At 49.3% G+C, this 14,860-nt stretch overlaps 1 protein-coding gene across 2 annotated transcripts; it reads left to right on the top strand.

The window, feature by feature from the left end:
- The first annotated feature begins 2,416 nt into the window (after window positions 1–2,416).
- Window positions 2,417–14,597, top strand: LRRC40 (leucine rich repeat containing 40). 2 transcript variants are annotated; one of them, XM_072932781.1, is made up of 16 exons: window positions 2,417–2,622; window positions 3,528–3,709; window positions 3,976–4,049; window positions 4,728–4,857; window positions 5,203–5,326; window positions 5,567–5,709; window positions 6,239–6,411; window positions 7,142–7,232; window positions 9,387–9,432; window positions 10,126–10,234; window positions 10,731–10,838; window positions 11,810–11,920; window positions 12,674–12,751; window positions 12,927–13,112; window positions 13,738–13,846; window positions 13,907–14,597. In XM_072932781.1, the coding sequence occupies exons 1-15, from the start codon at window positions 2,463–2,465 to the stop codon at window positions 13,841–13,843; spliced, it is 1,821 nt and encodes a 606-aa protein (XP_072788882.1). In that variant the 5' UTR covers window positions 2,417–2,462; the 3' UTR covers window positions 13,844–13,846; window positions 13,907–14,597. The 2 variants fall into 2 exon arrangements, with proteins under 2 accessions (XP_072788882.1, XP_030135358.4); XM_030279498.4 differs by having other exon boundaries at window positions 13,738–14,597.
- The last annotated feature ends 263 nt before the right edge of the window (window positions 14,598–14,860 follow it).

The raw sequence follows: 14,860 nt of genomic DNA, 5'->3' as shown, positions 1-14,860 counted from the left end.
GTTACGACAATTACAAGACAATAAAAAGCAAAGAATGACGGACGTCCGGATGCTCTCGGACGCTAAGTCAGGAAAAGCATGCCTTGTGAACAAAGGAATAACCTTAAAAGCAATAGCTTGTTGCATATTCGTATATCTCATACATGATGCATAAATTCCTTGCAAAAACTTTTCTGGTTTTTGTCGACTTCTTCTCCTTAATCTTGGTGGTTCCAAAAAGACGGAGAGAAGGTGGAAGAATGTTTGTCTTTTCTGATAAGGAGGCAGTAACTCTTTATGGGCCCCCTTTGCTGACATCTCTGTGTGAAGAGTTTCTTGATTCTCTCATTTATCACAGAGTTTCTATTTTAACATTATGTTTTAACCTAAAACTACATTTAACACACTACTTAAAAGAATTAATACAGCATCACTTTCTAACATTACACATATAATATTCATTGTAACATTTGCAAAAAGCCAATCATAAAATATGCATTTTTCACAGTGCACAACTCCAAACTGCACATTCAGTGTGAGCTGCTGCTGTCCCGTTTGGGGCAGACACAGCAATTCCTCTCCAGGCAGTCAAGGACTCCTCACTGCCCCAGGCCTGAGAGATGGAAACAAAAGTGAGTTGGGGGAGCAAATTTGGGGTAAATTACTTCATTAGCTGAAGCTGTAATTGGGAGATTGCCAATATGCAAATAGGCCAAATTTATAAAAGTAAGAAAACCCGTGACCCATCGTCCATTTTTTGGTGTAGCCCCTGGAAGGGCTTCATCTGCCAAAATGCCCAAATTGTACCTGAAGGTCCTTCAAAAATACAACAACTTTTTACTCCTTTAACTCTGTCTGGCCTCTGTTTTCAGGTAGCCCCGGAAAAGGCATCACAACCAGTACAATGTTGATTTGGGAATTTCTTACTAATGTTAGAGAGGAGAAAAAAAAAGTATTTGCAGTTTACATAGTTTACATAGTACAAATCATACTATTTCCTGATTAGTTTGTTGCTTTATGTTAATGTGTTTCCCATAAATGTTCCTGAATGTAAATAAAACAAGCCTTATTTATTAATCAAGCTGAAATTCTACCACATCTGATTCATGAAGCAGGAGACACTCACTGTCCTCCCTTAGCAGGTATCATGTTTCCACTTATGAAATGTCACAGATACTGTATCTTGTACTGAATTGCCAAAAGCTTATTTCAATTCCAGATTTGAATTTAGGAGCAATGTTCCATGTGGAACTAAGTTATCCAAAAGCATTGAAACTGAATGAGATGAAAGTGACACAGTGTTTATACCAGGGGCCCTGAGGCACAGAGCACTCACCCTCTGAAGTCCTTAAAACCCATTTTTAAGAACCACGGTTAAAAAAAACCCCCAAAACAGTTGAAATATCAGTATTTTCTGTGTGTTTCTGCCTCCACTGAGAGAGGAGACATAAAAAAAGGGTGGGGGGGATTAAAGAACTCTGGTAAAAGACTAATGAGGCCAATATCCTTAGTCAAGAGCAAGTGCCTGAAGTGACTTTCCCGAATTACATACTTGACTAATGTACTTAAACCTTCACTAATTACTTTTCATTCCGATGGAACTACTCCTAGAAGAATTTTTCAAAGAGAGGAGCGTTTGAAACACAGATGTGCTGTTGCAGAGGGAAGGGAGCTACAATCCAACATGGGACTGTGGTCCTTTACCATCATTTTCCTCTCACTGGGAGCTGCTGGTGCGATCTGCAGGCACGGGGCTGGTTCCATGTGCTGGTTTAGATGGGATTTTGGGGAGGAATCCTTTCCTGGGATTTCGTCTTCCCCGGGAGAAATCCCCCCTTGGGAGGGTGGGGAAATCCTGGCCCAGAGCAGCTGTAGATGCCCCTGGATCCCTGGAAGTGTCCAAGGCCAGGCTGGACACTGGGCTTGGAGCAGCCTGGGACGGTGGGAGGTGTGGAAGATTTTGTGTATGATTATTCAGAACATCACTGTTTGCACCTTCCAAGCAATTGTGACTTTGAATATTACCTCATTCCACCCCATCCATGCCATCCCTTCCAACCCAAACCATCCTGAGTTTCTGCTGAGGTCGGAACAGCCCTTGGAGATCATCGAGGCGCACAACCTCGCAGGAGGGCGCACGGAGCTAAGGGGGAAAGCAAAAAAAAAAAAACAACAAAAAAACCCCAACAAAACAATAAACCGATGTGAAAACGCCGTTTCGTTTGCTGTTCGTCCAACACCCCGAGCAGCGCGCTCAGCCGAGCACCCCCGGCGCTCCCAGGGCTCCATTTCGGCACGGCGGGGCGGGAAATGGCGGCGCCGGGGCTGGGCCGGGTCGGCCCGCGGAGCTCCGCCTGCGAGGCGGGCGGGCGGCTCCGGCTGAGGGCGGCACCGGCCGCGGCCGTGGGCAGCACCATCCCCGGCTCCGGCGGCTCCGCGAGCGGCTGCAGCGCGGCCCCGGCCCCGCTCGGGCTGTGCCGGGGATGGCGGCGGCCCGGCGGGCGCGGGCGGGCGGTGGCGGTGGCGGTGGCGGCGCGGGGCCGGGGTTCGGGCGGGCGGCGGAGCCGGCGGTGCCGCAGGGGCTGCTGCGGCTGGCGCGGCGCAGCGGGCAGCTCAACCTGGCGGGACGCGGCCTCACCCACGGTGCGTGAGCGCAGCCGGCCCGCGGGGCCCTCCTGGCCCGCAGCTCTTCGGGGCTGCTGCCGGGGAGCCCCCGGAGCGGCTCCCGGGGAGCGCCATCTGCTCGCTGTTACCTGTTTGTGGCATGTTCCCGTCGGCTTGGTGTCGATACTTCTGCAAAAATGTCTCTAGAACACAGTGGACTGTAGGAGTTGGAGTGGAGTGACTATAGGGATGTGTGTATTTTATATATGTGTGTGCATCTATATATATATTTATGTGTCACAATGGACTGGAGAGTGACTGTAGGGATGTGTGTATTTTATATATATGTGTGCATCTATATATATTTGTGAATCACAATGGATTGGAGAGTGACTATAGGGATGTGTGTATTTTAAATATGTGTGTGAATGTATATATATTTGTGTATCACAATGGACTGGAGAGTGACTATAGGGATGCGTGTATTTTATATATATATGTGTGCATCTATATATATATATTTATGTATCACAATGGACTGGAGAGTGACTATAGAGATGTGTGTATTTTATATATATGTGTGAATGTATATATATATATATATTTATGTGTCACAATGGACTGGAGAGTGACTATAGGGATGTGTGTATTTTATATATATGTGTGCATCTATATATGTATTTATGTGTATTGTATATGTTTTTATATATGTACACACGGGATGGATGTGTACGGGCGTACATGATATGTCTATGCCCGTATGCATCTATATATATTTATCTGTTTCTATATATGTCATCCCCCAAGGCAGAAGGGCTGGAACTAGAGGGTCATTAAGGTCCCTTCCAGCCCACTCCATGGTTTTACACACAAAAAGCCCTCTGACAGTGAAACTTTGCAGAGACACCTGCGGGGTTCAGCTGACGGCTGTGTTTGTGCTGCAGTGCCCGAGCACGTGTGGAGGATCAACCTGGACACGCCGGAGGAAGCCCAGCAGAACCTGTCCTTCGGAGCTGCCGATCGCTGGTGGGAGCAGACGGACCTGACCAAGCTGATCCTGGCCTCCAACAAGCTGCAGAGCCTCTCGGAGGATGTGCAGCTGCTGCCTGCCCTCACCGTGCTGGATGTGAGTGCAGGGATCCCTTGGTGCTCTGACAGTGCTTCCCTGTAGGACATGGGGAAACGTTGTCCTGGATCTTTGTTTTCCATTTCCCTGGTGTATTCATTTCACAGGGGCCTGGAGTGGCAGGACGAGGGGGAATGGCTTCACACACTCCCAGAGGGCAGGGACAGATGGGATATTGGGGAGGAATTCTTATTGGTGGGGAGGCCTGGAAAAAGCCCCTCCAAGGTACAAATTAGTAACTGTGTCCTAAAACCTCTCTTTTCCAGGTGCATGACAATCAACTGACATCACTTCCTTCTGCTTTAGGGCAACTTGAAAATCTCCAGAAACTCGATGTCAGGTAAGGCCATGTTACAGAACAAATGTGAGAAATGCTGCAGTGACTTTCGGGTGTGAGTGAGAGATTGCAGGATAGCAACCTTTCTTTCAAAAAGTTAATTCCAGTTTACTCACTGTAGAGTATTATTATATATTATATTATGTCATATTATCCATTTTGGATCAAGACTGGTGGCCTTGGGTTTCTAGAAATTGTTTTCACCAATATTCAAGGTCACAATTGTTTGGAAGGTGCAAAGAGTGATATTCTGAATAATGATACACAAAATATTTATTTGCATTTATTTGCTTCAGTCTGGCAGTTCTGAGGATAAAACAGTTCCAATCATGAATAATGCACAGTGTAAATAACTGTGTAGATCTTGTTTGTGCTGGAAGGTACAGAATCTTCTGTTTACTGGGGTAATTTTGTAAATTTGTGCACAAGGAGAGGTTATGCTACCACTGCGTGTGTGAAGTACATAAACAAAAAAAACTGAGATCCATCTGGAATGTTGAAATTCAGAGTAGGATTAAAAGTCTTCTTGAACAAATAATAATAAATCGTTCCCAGGAGCTAGATTTTCCTTAGAGGTGGCAGTGTCCTAACCAGCAGGCTGTGGCACACAATGTTCTGTGTGCAGTTACATTCTTAAAAACTCCTGAGTGTTTTTCCTTTCCCTTTGTGTTTCCACCCCAGCCACAACAAACTGAGGAGCCTTCCCGAGGAGCTGCTGCAGCTGCCCCATCTGAGGAGCCTCCTGGTGCAGCACAACGAGCTGAGCCAGCTGCCCGAGGGGCTGGGGCAGCTCCTCAGCTTGGAGGAGCTGGTAAAGCACAGCTTCAGACCTGTTTCTGTGTTGGGAAAGGGTTTAGCTGCTCGTTAAAAATCCCTGGGATTCAGTGGCAGAGCTTGGTGAATGTTCCAGTGGCTGCTCTAACGTCAGTTAGTGCAGGGTGGGGCTTGGTTTTAGTTTGTTCTTGGTTTGACATATTTTGGAAAGCTGAAATCCCCGGTGATCTGTCAGTCCTGGGGGAGTTGTTTCTTGTCTCACACTTGTGCCAGTTGTCAGCCATCTAATTTTACTGTTCTGCCGCTAATTAACTTTGCACTAGCAGCACTCCTGGGATGTTTCAGACACCTCTCATGTCTCTCTCTCTGTTTCCACGTGCAGGATGTGTCCAACAACCAGCTCACAGCCATCCCCACCAGTTTCGCTCTGCTGGTGAACTTGGTGCGGCTCAACCTGGCTTGTAACCAGCTCAAGGAGCTGCCTGCAGATCTCAGTGCCATGAAAAGTAAATCACTTTCCTTGGGTTATTAAATGGCAAACAGCCAGTGCTGTGCTTACGTTCAGCAATACAGAGCAGGTTTTAAAATAGACCCTTAAAGAGTTACTATTTCTTCAAGAAAATTTAGAATTACTTCTAGAATCTGTTTGGCAAAATGTTGTTGTGTTTATTTTAAATTAAATCCCAGGACAGTTATGCTGTTATCTTCTCCTCTTTCTGTTTGTCATTGGACATCGACTTCCACAGGCTTGAGGCAACTGGATTGTACCAAAAATTACCTGGAAACGGTACCCCCTAAATTAGCAACCATGGCATCCCTGGAGCAGCTTTACCTGAGGAAAAACAAACTGCGTTCCTTGCCAGAGCTTCCCTCCTGCAAGTTGCTGAAGGTGAGCTTGGAATGGCTGCTCTGCTGGAAGTGCATTTGCTGTAAACTTTGAAAGAAGGACAGTTACTTTAAACACCAGCTTTTTGTTTTTGAGAGATGCTGCGATCAAAACCAGATGACAGCTCTGTGTTTAGAACTCTGTTTAACGTGCAACTTCTCTTCCTGCCCTCATTATTCAACTTTTTGAAAGATGAGTTTGCAGGACTTTCCAGATTTGGAAAATAAAAAGTGTTTAGGAGAGTAATGACTGAAAGCTGAATCTATTATTGCCTGCAACAGTTATTTTTTATCTCTGGGGACTTTTTCTGGATAAATTCACTTTGTTCATTATCATTTTTTCTTCATAACTACGGAGTAAATATACTGTTTTTCCTCTTAACATAATCCAGTTATATCCAGATATTTTGTAGGCAGATGAAAGGGAATCAAGATGTAAATATTCTCCATATCATCATACTGCTGATGTCACTATTTAGGAGATAAATTATGAAGTAATTTTAGCCGAGTTGTGGTGCTCTTTGTTCCCATAGGAGTTACACGCGGGGGAGAATCAGATTGAAATCCTGAATGCCGAGAATCTGAAACAGCTGAGCTCCCTGTGTGTGCTGGAGCTCAGGGACAACAAGATCAAGGCAGTGCCCGAGGAGATCACGGTGCTGCAGAAGCTGGAGAGACTCGACCTGGCCAACAATGACATCAGTAGGTAATAGTGGCACCTGGGCTGGGGCTGGGTGGTGGCAGCTCCTTCAGGAACGACTCAGGAGATGAAAGAGCCCTCTGTGTGTTGTGGGATTGCTGAAATCAAACTGGGACTTTCGAAATGTTCTGTGTTCTGCCTGTGGCTTAGGTGTGACTTGGGAGTGCTGTGAGGAGCAGCTGAGGGAGCTGGGAAGGAGCTGGAGGATCCCTGAGGGAGCTGGGAAGGGGCTGGAGAATCCCTGAGGGAGCCGGGAAGGGGCTGGAGGATCCCTGAGGGAGCTGAGGGGGCTCAGCCTGGAGCAAAGGAGGCTCAGGGCCCTTCTGGCTCTGCACAGCTCCTGCCAGGTTTGGGATCTGCTCCAGGAACAGGGACAGGAGGAGAGGGAACGGCCCCAGGCTGGGCTGGGGAGGCTCAGGGGGGACTCCAGCAGGAATTTCCCCATGGAAAGGGGGTCAGGGATTGGAACTGCTCAGGGGGTTTGGAGTGCCCACCCTGGAGGTGTCCAAGGAAGGGCTGGAGGTGTCACTCAGAGCTCTGGGCTGGGGACAAAGTGGGGATTGGGCAGAGCTTGGACTTGATGGACTGGGTGAACTTTTCCAGCTTAAATTAATCTGGAATCCTGCATCTTTTCCTTTGAACCTGAGCTTCAGGTTCCCCTCTGACCAGCCACTGCACATTCTTCAGCAGTTGTTTTGGAGCTGCTTTGGAATCAATGAGTTGTTCCCCTCTGCAGGTTGCCTTACACCCTGGGGAACCTCCCTCAGCTGAAATTCCTGGCCCTGGAGGGAAATCCTTTGAGAACCATTCGGAGAGACCTGCTGCAAGTGAGCACTGGGGTTTGGCTGTGTGTGTGGACATCTGCACAGGAAGGACCTGGAGCTGCTGGAGAGGGTCCAGAGGAGGCACCAGGATGAGCAAAGGGATGGAGCAGCTCTGCTGGGAGGGAGGGCGGGGATTGTTCATCTGGAGAGGAGAAGCTTTGGGGTGGCCTCAGCATGGCCTTGCAGGGCCTGAAGGAGCTGCAGGAAAGATGGAGAGAGACTTTGGACAAGGGGCAGGGATAGATGGGATATTGGGAATTAGGCATTGTTCCCTGGCAGGGTGGGCAGGCCCTGGCACAGGTGCCCAGAGCTGCTGTGGCTGCCCCTGGATCCCTGGCAGTGCCCAAGGCCAGGCTGGACACTGGGGCTGGAGCTCCTGGGACAGTGGGAGGTGTCCCTGCCATGGCAGGGGTGGCACTGGGTGGGCTTTAAGGTCTTGTCTTAATGAAGGATCTAGGATTCAGTGCTCTGTTCTCTTGTAGGGAGGCAGCAAGGGGAGGGTGTGAGTTGTTCCCAGCAAAAAGTCCTTAGGGCAGCAGGGAGGCTGGAGCCTGGGCACCACTCCTGCTGCACAATTCCCTGTGATTTTTTCCCTGGCAGGCCCCTCTTCTCAGTGGTGCTGTACATTCCTACTTCTGTGCCTTTGCCAGACTTGTAAAATCAATGTTCCCAAAGCACTGGGATGCTCCAAAAATAAGCAGAGCTGACAAGGCTGTGTTGCAATGAAATCTGTAATATCTGTCAGGAGAGGGAAACCCTCGTGTGCCTGGCTGGGGGAGCAGAGTGTGCCCTGAGTTAATGAGCACTTGTCCAAAGCGCTGCTGGAAAGGAGTCTGAGTCAGGAACGCTGGAGTTCTGCTGTTCTCTGAATTACTGAGGATTTGCTGCTCCAGCTGCAATTGTCACTCCTGGGCTGTGTTTCCCACCTGGGGCATGAGGAGCCCGTCAGACCACGCTCTGTTGGTGCTCCCTGCATCCATCACCAGCACTGTAAATTCATGTGGCTGCAATTTTCTCTGCCTGGCTGGATTTTTTCCACTTGATTTAGAGGAGCAATTGGTGGAGGAGCATTAGGGCTCCCCAGGCACTGCTTGGAGCAGGTGGATAGTGAGATAAAGGACTGGGGTGAGCGTAGAGGAGCAGCAGATCCTTCTCTTCCCTTCTCCAGCCCTGCCCAGCTCACCTTCTCTTCCTCAGGCCTCTCATTCCAGTCCCAACCCCATTCCTGGCTCTTGATGAATTTCCAGTTGATTTCTGGTAAATCCTGGGCTGTTTTTGCTAACTCCCATGCCATTACTTGGCTCTGGAGCTTTACCCTCTCTGCTTTCCTTCCCACACGTCTGTTACTGAGATTTCAGTTTGGCCTTCACCTTTCCCTCACAACTTCCCAGTTTGCTCCCTGTTGGCTTCCCTTGCCATGCTCAGCACAGCCCCACTCTCCCTGCCTGTCTCCTTGTGGCAATTCCCTTCTTTCCAACATCCACATTCCCTTTATCCCTCTGTGTTCACCCAGTCTCCTCGGCTGTGTCAGCTGGAGTGAGAAATGTTCATTCCCATCCAGCACTTTAGGTCAGTCCCTGCTTCTGAAACCTGTAAAATCATCCCCCAAACCTGCCTTTCCCCTAAAACAAACAGTGCAGAGGAGACTGGGCTTCAGCACCCACAGGTTTGTGCAGGTGGCAGCTGTGTCTGACCACTGGGAGTTGCTGTGAGAGGACTGAGGGAAATCTTTGGGGCTGTTAAAAATCCCTGCAAATGATGCAGACTGCCATGGTTTTCCCAGAGTTTATGATTTGGGCCGTAATAATGTAGCAAAACAATGAGCAATCAGCTTCACTGACAAACTGTAAATGTGCTCTCCACAGCAAATTGAGCTGGAGCTTTATAAAGGGAAAATTAAGCTCATTGGAACTTTTTAACTTGCTCTTGGAAGTGGCAGAAATCTTCACATAAAGTGCAGCCTGAGGCTGTGATGCAGGATCAGAAATGTTTAGCTGGAATAAATAAAGTGATAACTAAGCAAGTTCCCAAGCTGCTGTGGGATTGTTAGTCAGGAGTGCTGTGGACTCCACCTGTGTGCTGGCATTGTCCCTCTGCATTGTCCCCCCAGCTGCACACATACTGCTGACTGACTTGGGGTTTGTTTCTTTTTTAAAGAAAGGCACCCAGGAGCTGCTGAAATATCTGAGAAGCAAAATCCAAGGTATGTTGCTTTCTTCCACTTCATTTTAAAGAGAATATTCTAATAAATTAAAGTAAATTAGAATTTAGGGAAGATGGTTGTTTAAATCCAGGTTCCCCAGTTATCCTGCAGTAGTAATTTTCTTTACTCGACAGTTTGCTGTGATACTTCAGTTTCTTATCCTATTAGCTAATACTGAATAATAAACATTCTGAATTGAGGATTATCCTTCACAAATCCAGACTCACATTGCTCAGCTGGATGGGAATTCCCATTTCAGGTGTGCAGGAGCTTTTTCATGTGGATTGTGGGGAGTAATCAAAAGGAACTTAATAGAGGAGGGTTTGTAAACATTAATGCTGTAACTGAAATTGTGGTCAGATGTGCCAGTGTGGATAAAGCTGCTCTAGGCCATCATTTCCAGTCAGAATTCCCTGGTTTTTGTAGTTTGCAGCTCCCTACCCCACGGAGCAGAGCCTCACAGATCACATCTCCAGTGCTCCCCTGCTTGGCAAAGTCCAGGCCAACCCTTCTCCCTCCTTCACCCTCAAAGAACCCCCAGATGCAAGATGGTAAAAAACCTTTATTAGGAGATGGTTGAAATAATCTGAATCTGATGATCTTGAGTTGAGCCACAGCAGAGCAGGATTAGAGGGGGTGGTGGCAGCTGTGTCACCCCTCAGCAGTGTCCCTGCACCCCTCTGGTGTCCCCAGATGATGGACCTGGCCCCAATGAAGAGCCTCCTGTGACAGCCATGACTCTTCCCAGCCAGTCCAAGGTCAACATCCACGCCATAACCACACTGAAACTACTGGAATACAGGTATTTGGGAATATGAAGCTGTAAGACCATTCTGCTATGTTATGTGTGTGGGATTTTTCCCCACCTTCATTGTACACCAAGCTGTCCACAAACCCTGCTGCACGTGGGCATTTTCCCCTTTATTCCTGTCCTTGGGAATGGGCAGATTTAGATTGTGGGGTTTGAATTATTTGTTGCATTATTAGATATTCTGCAGTAACTCATTGAAATGCTGAATCCCAGCAGGTGCTTTTAGTACCTTTGAAGCTCTTTATGATTTTCACTAAGTCCCAGAACATTTTGTGGCTGGGGAGTGCCTGTTCAGTTATTCCTTAAATGGACCTGGAAGGGTTGGGAAAGGGAAAAAAATCCTGTTTGGTGACATGGTGGGCATGGGGCAGCGCTGGGGGTTTTCTGCAGCTGTTCCCTCTGTTCTGCTCTTCACCTTCTCTAGAAGAAGGTGTCAGTGCCCTGTTGATTAGCAGGCAGTGGCTAATTGGTGTCACTCCTGTCGCAGTGACAAGCAGGCTGCTGAGATCCCTGAGGCCGTGTTCGACGCCGTGGGCGCCAATCCCGTGGCCACCGTGAACTTCAGCAAGAACCAGCTCAGGGAGATCCCCCCAAGGTAGGAAGGGGAAGGCAATTCCCAGCTGGGATTTGCCCCTCTGCCTTTGCTCTCCCCCCTTTGCTCTCCCCCTGTGCTGTTGGTGCAGGCAGATCCCAGCGTGGGGAGGCACTCATGTGCAGATGGGGCTGTGGGGCCAGCCACGGCAAAGGAAAAGCTTTCCCTGGCACTGCTGGGAGCCAATAATCCCTCTCTGTCAGGAGGAAGGTTGCTGTATCTCTGGGAACCCCAAAAAAATCATCCACAGTGGTTTTTGAGGACAGTTTATTCCCAAGTGTGCTGAACACTGAACCTCTGGCAGACAGCTCGGGCAGGTGCAATCCCAGAGGGACAAAAAGGCTTCCAGAGACTCAATTTTGGGAGCTGCTGCTTGTGCATCCCATGCTGTGTCACTGTGTGAGGAGCTGCTGAATTCCCTGGGATAGGTGTAGGGGAGTGTGCAGCTGCCTGAGAATTCCATTCCAGAAAGGAGACAGGAGAATTTTCTCATTTAATTGTCTCTTGTTTTAGGCCTAAGCCAGAGATTCTGTTTGAGGGGTCCAACAGAGAACTTTTTGAGCTGTGAAAACCTTTACACCAAAGTGTGTTAGTACAATTAATAACCTGGAAGCAGCAGCAGGTACTCCCAGAGTCTGTAACAGCACAACAGGGGAGCAGAAACAAAAGATGGGGAAAAAAAAAAAAAAAGCTTTTTGGTCAGGTTTTTTTGGCTGCAGAGGAAGGTGGGTAAAGTCTCTGTTAAAACATGTCCAGGGCAGGAGGTGGCAGTGATGTCACCTGTGCCGTGGTCTCTGAAACAGCTCCTGACTGCATTTACTGAGGAGGCTTTGGTAGCAATGTTTGTGAGAGAAAATGCAGTCTGGTAACTGCAGATAAATTATGTGGGCTTTGTAGAATAAACCAGGTTTTCTAATAACTTCCAAAGCAACCACAAGCTTCCACAGTGAGAGCATCTTCCTTTTGTGCTTCAGGCTTGTGGAGCTGAAAGACTCAGTTTGTGATGTCAGCCTGGGCTTCAACAAAATCTCCTGCATTTCCTCGGGGCTGTGCCTGCTCCAGAAGCTGACACATTTGGATCTCAGGTTGGTGATGTGTGCTGCACTTCCTTGCCTGGGAGCTTCTCTGCCTGCCTCCCTAAAGCAGCCATCTGTTCCAGTGGGATGGCAGCACTGAAATCATCTCTCACTCCCAAAATCTCTCCGTGCCAGAGCCAGAATAGGACGTGGCCTAAATTTGGGCCTTGCTTAAAGAAGGCACAAAAAGAAATGGGCCATTTCTGAGATTTGCTGGAGGAGAGATCCTGCCTCACTCAGAGAAGGGTTCTGAGATGTTGCTATTTCAAAACACTCCCACTACACCCCAGAAGAAAACCACACCAAAAAATCCTGGGAATTAGGACAGGGAAGGTGCAGATTTTGTTGCACTGCTGGAAGGAGAGGCGAGAGATGGTTCCTTGTTATCACCTTGCCTCCTCTGAATCCTGAGAAATGCTCCTGGATCAGGATTAGCTCAATCCATTAATTCTGGGGAGCTTTGGAGTGACCTGACGGATTCACTTTGGCTCCAGGGTCTGGGCACTCTGATAAGCTTTTCTCTGGGAGCAAGGAGCTACATTTCCAGGCAGGTGTGTGCAGTTGGTGGCTGCTTGGGAATACTTGTGACTCTTTAGGGGACAGGCTTTGAGTGTCCTCCTGGCAGAAATGGGAATCCCTGGCATGTTCTTGCCCCTGTTACGAGGCAGTGAACTGGCCCCAGACTCTGTAGCTGATCTGGGAATTCTCAACCAAACCCTGGCTAAGTTTAGTGCTTGTTGTTTTTCCTTTCTTTGATAACAGAAACAATGTTCTGACAGCCTTGCCTGAGGAAATGGAGGCACTGAAAAGACTGCACACAATAAATCTTGCTTTTAACAGGTGAGTAACTCTTTAGATTTTTTAAAATACAATAATAAAAAGAGCTGGGCTGAGTTTGACGCAATTTTCCTTTGATGTGAGAACAAGGAGCCACTTCAATGAGCTGGGAGCTCCCATGAAGTGCTGCTCTTTTGAATGCCCTGTTCCTGACTATCCCTCCTTTCTCTTCCTGAAGATTTAAGGTGTTTCCCAGTGTCCTGTATCGCCTCCCAGCCTTGGAGACCATCCTGCTCAGCAACAACCAGGTGGGATCCATCGACCCCGTGCAGCTGAAGGGGCTGGACAAGCTGGGGACGCTGGACCTGCAGAACAATGACCTCCTCCAGGTGCCCCCAGAGCTGGGCAACTGTGAGAACCTCAGGTGTGTGGGGCCAGGGGGCCTGCTTATAAACACATTTGCTGCCCAAGTTCTTCAGGAAGTGTTTGCCAGACGAAAAAACACCCATTGGCATGGTGTTTGGTTTGCCCCAAAGGGTCTCTCTGACCATCTGTAGGACAGGGCAATTTCCTCCATAATCTCTTCCCTAATTTCTCAATATTGCAGAGAACTGTGGGAGTTGTTTCATCAATTAGGACTGATATTGATGGTCTGGGGGTTGTGTGAAGCTCGTGGTGGAGCCTTAGGGGGTGGCATTTGCTGTGCTCCCAGTCACGCTGCTGGTGCAGGGAGGTTGGACCAGCTGACCCCACTGCTCCCATCTGGCCTGAGCCGCTCTGGAATTCTGTGTCTGTATTCCAGAAGTTCTCTCCTCGCTGCTCCTGGCAGAGGCTGAAGGAGTGGGGTGTGTGCTACACCCCCACTGATTCATCAGCACTAATTAAAACTCGGCTGTCTCAAAGCTCAGCTGCTGAGAACGAGGGAAGCAGAAACCCAAACTCGTTAAGCAGCACAGAAGGGGCACTCCCCAGGAACTTCAAAGGCCTCAGAAAGCTGTGGGGGGGGGGGTTCAAGGAGATTTATCCCAGTAACTCATCCCTGTTTGCAGGAGCCTGCTGCTGGAAGGGAACCCGTTCCGCACGCCCCGCGCCGCCGTGCTGGCCAAGGGCACGGCTGCCGTGCTGGAGTACCTGCGGAGCCGCATTCCCTCCTGAGCCCGGGCATCCTCCTGAGCCCGGGCATCCTCCTGAGCCCTGGGCATTCCCTCCTCCTGAGCCTGGGCATTCCCTCCTCCTGAGCCTGGGCATTCCCTCCTCAGCCCTGAGCTTTGGCCATTCCCACTTCAGCCCTGGCCAAGGGCACGGCTGCTGTGCTGGAATACCTTTGGAGCTGCATTCCCACTGAGCCCTGGGCATTCCTGCCTGGCCTGGCCTTGCCAAGGGCACGGCTGCACTGCTGGAACACCTGCAGAGCCACATTCCAGCAGCACAGGAGCAGCCAGGTACCCCCTGTCCCACCAGCACCCCTGGGCTCCACTGCTTCCATCCTTCTCCTGCTCCTGGCTGGGAGTCTGCCCAGTGGTAAGAACCCAGCTGTGGAACATTCCTTGCCCTCTGTATGTTCCAGCAGGGATTTCAGCATCCCACACCACTCTGTTTACACTGTTTGTAATAAATGACAGCAAGGAAAGCTGCCTGCAGCACAGCCATGGTGCTTCCTGCTGCTGAGCTGGGCTCTGGAGAGAGTTTTCAGCACCAAAACACTGGTGCCAAAGGCAGAAGGGACCACAGTGGGTTTTGTATTCGAGTTCTCTCTTGTTTCACTGCTGTCCCCTGAACTGTCTCCTGGTATGAGTGAGGTTGAGTGCTTGAGCTGTGAGGTGGTGAGAGATGCCCCAGGTGTGTGCAGGGCTCACTTGAGTGAAAACGGGGCTGGTGCTGTGCTGAGACAATAAATGTTCCCCCTGGATGTCTGCTTTGGGTCCTTCAGGCTGTAACTGAGCTCTGTAGATGGGAACATTGGGAACTTCTCTTGTTCAGACACACTTCCAGATCTCCTGCAGGTGGTACCTTTAATAGTAATAGTGCTGTGGATGAGGCTCCACCACCCTCCAGTGCCTGACCCCCTTTCCACGGGGAAATTCCTGCTGGAGTCCCCCCTGAGCTGCCCTGGCGCAGCCTGGGGCCGTTCCCTCTCCTCCTGTCCCTGTTCCTGGGAGCAGATCCCAAACC

This window comes from Taeniopygia guttata, chromosome 8 (assembly GCF_048771995.1).
Source record: "Taeniopygia guttata chromosome 8, bTaeGut7.mat, whole genome shotgun sequence".
Lineage (NCBI taxonomy): Eukaryota > Metazoa > Chordata > Aves > Passeriformes > Estrildidae > Taeniopygia > Taeniopygia guttata.
This window is presented reverse-complemented; position numbering and strand designations above follow the sequence as displayed.